Source organism: Myotis brandtii, unplaced genomic scaffold (genome assembly GCF_000412655.1).
Source record: "Myotis brandtii unplaced genomic scaffold, ASM41265v1 scaffold148, whole genome shotgun sequence".
Taxonomy (NCBI): domain Eukaryota; kingdom Metazoa; phylum Chordata; class Mammalia; order Chiroptera; family Vespertilionidae; genus Myotis; species Myotis brandtii.
In genome coordinates, this window is record NW_005355347.1 from 603176 (window position 1) to 605365 (window position 2190).

Consider the following 2190-nt stretch of genomic DNA (forward strand, 5'->3'; position numbering starts at 1 on the left):
ATGCCAGTTGCCCCTTGCACCCAGGACTTTTTGTTGGCTAGCCTCCCTTGAGGTGTACGTAGGACCGAGTGTTGTGCTCCAGTGTCGACAAGGAAGTTAACAGGAGTCCCCTCCACTCTAAGAGTTACCCTGGGCTCGGGGAGGGGGTCCGAACCCCGACCCCCCTAATCGCTCAGTCCTCCCAGCTCTAAGACCTCCACCCGGTCCGTTTTGTTTCCCTTTTTACCGGCCCTCTTTGGGCAGTCCCGGGCCCAGTGTCCTATCTCTTTGCAATAAGCACACTGGTTCCGTTGCAGCTTTTTCTTCCTGCCCCGGGCGGGCCTCTTACCTCCTTCTTGGTCATCGGCAAGCTGGCGAAGGTGGCGGGTCCGCTCCCCAGGGTTCTCCGCAGTGGTGGCTAGCAGAATCTTGGCCAGGTTTTGGGTCTGCTTGTCACTGGCAGCCACCATGGCGCGGGCTTGCCTTTCCTCAGGAGACTTTCGGTTGTTATACACCTTCTCAGCCACTTCCAGCAAGTCCCGAAAACTCTTTTCCCCTAGTCTATCTATCCTCTGCAGTTTCTTTCTAATGTCTGTGGCTGACTGGTTTATAAAACTCATGACCACAGCCGCCTTATTTTCTGGAGCTTCTGGATCCATGGGGGTATAGGTGTGATATGCCTCCATGATCCGTTCCAGAAAGGCAGCTGGAGACTCATCTCTTTCCTGCTGTACGCTCCCTACCTTGGTCAAATTGGTAGGCTTCCTAGCAGCCATGCGGAGACCCCCCATTAGAGTCTGACGGTAGATTCGGAGCCTCTCCTTACCTTCTGCCGTGTTGAAGTCCCAGTCAGGTCTAGTTAAGGGGAAAGAGACATCTATCTGTGCCTGGTTGGTGGTTGGATTTCCGTCTACGCCGGCAACCACCTTCCGGGCCTCATTGAGGATTCTCTCTCTCTCCTCCGTTTTGAACAGATCCTGTAAAAGCTGCTGACAGTCATCCCATGTGGGCTGATGGGTGAAAAGAACAGAATCTAACAAATCAATAAGCGCCCCCGGCTTCTCGGAGAATTTAGGGTTCTGTGTCTTCCAGTTATACAAATCACTTGTAGCGAAAGGCCAATAGTGAAAAGGTTGATTGCCATCCGCATCTGGGGGTCCGGCGGCCCGTAAGGGCAGGGTCTTGATAGTAGAATCGGGTGCGGCGACAGACAGCTCCCGCTGTGCTCTCAGCCGGGTGAGGGGCGGGCTTCCCATCGGAACTGCGGCCATACCCGGAACCGGAACTGCCGGAACCGGAACAGCCGGAACCCCGCTCCCGGCCACACCCGGAACCGGAACTGCGTCAGCTTCCCGCGACGGGGCAGGATCGACTCTCTCCGGCAACCTGGGGAGCTGATACGGGGGAGGAAAAATTAACTCTTCTTCATTACCCCCCTGCAAAACCGGGTAGAGGGGAGCCGGAGCCGATGGCAGGGTGGTTTTTTTCTCCTCCTTTTTCTTCTTCTCCGTTTCCTGCAAGGCAAGAATGGGTGCCGGCTCCGGCGGGCGTGGAGCCAGGAAGGGCTTGAGCCAGGAGGGAGGGTCCTCCACGAGGTCCTGCCAAGTAATAATGTAAGGGAGCTGATCGGGATGACCCCCCTTCGGCCGAGAAACGATTTCCCTGACCCGGCGAATGGTGGGGAGGTCGAAGGTCCCCTCCGGCGGCCACCCAGCATTGAGAGCCGGCCACTCGCTGGAACAGAAAGTCTGCCATCGACCCTTCCTTACTGCTACACTGAGGTTAGTAGCCCTTCCCTTAACCTCTTTAAAATGATCAACCATAATACTTAAAGGAGTTGTCTGAGTCTGTCCCATAACGTCCGTCCAGTGAGTCCACAAAATTAGACAAAAGAACACAGACACCAAACAGACAAAGACACCTAAGAACAGCCTTCCGACCCCGCGGAAGATGGACGATGTATGCCAGCTGGCGGGAGCGACCCGCCTCGTCCCAGAGGTTTGAGGGGTTTTCACACCCCTCCAGATGGAAGGCCAAGGCGTCCCCTGACTCTTCCTGCCTGTGATCCGCCCGTGCGTCCACTTAGATCTTATCAGGCACAGATTACAGAAGCGAGCTCCCACAGAACAGAACAGACAACACACAGACACTTACCGCGGTTAGAAGACCCTCCGGAGTGGGGTCCCTTGTGGGAATTGGGGATCCCGGGAC

General features: G+C 55.9%; 1 protein-coding gene across 1 annotated transcript in view; it reads right to left on the minus strand.

Annotated features, from left to right (window-relative positions):
• Positions 1-1312, minus strand: part of LOC102249290 — a 4749-nt gene extending 3437 nt beyond the window's left edge. The window contains exon 1 of the mRNA XM_014535674.1: positions 166-1312. Coding sequence (XP_014391160.1) covers positions 166-1250 — 1085 coding nt within the window. The 5' untranslated portion in view covers positions 1251-1312. The remainder of the gene's footprint in view (positions 1-165) is intronic.
• Between the last annotated feature and the right edge of the window lie 878 nt (positions 1313-2190).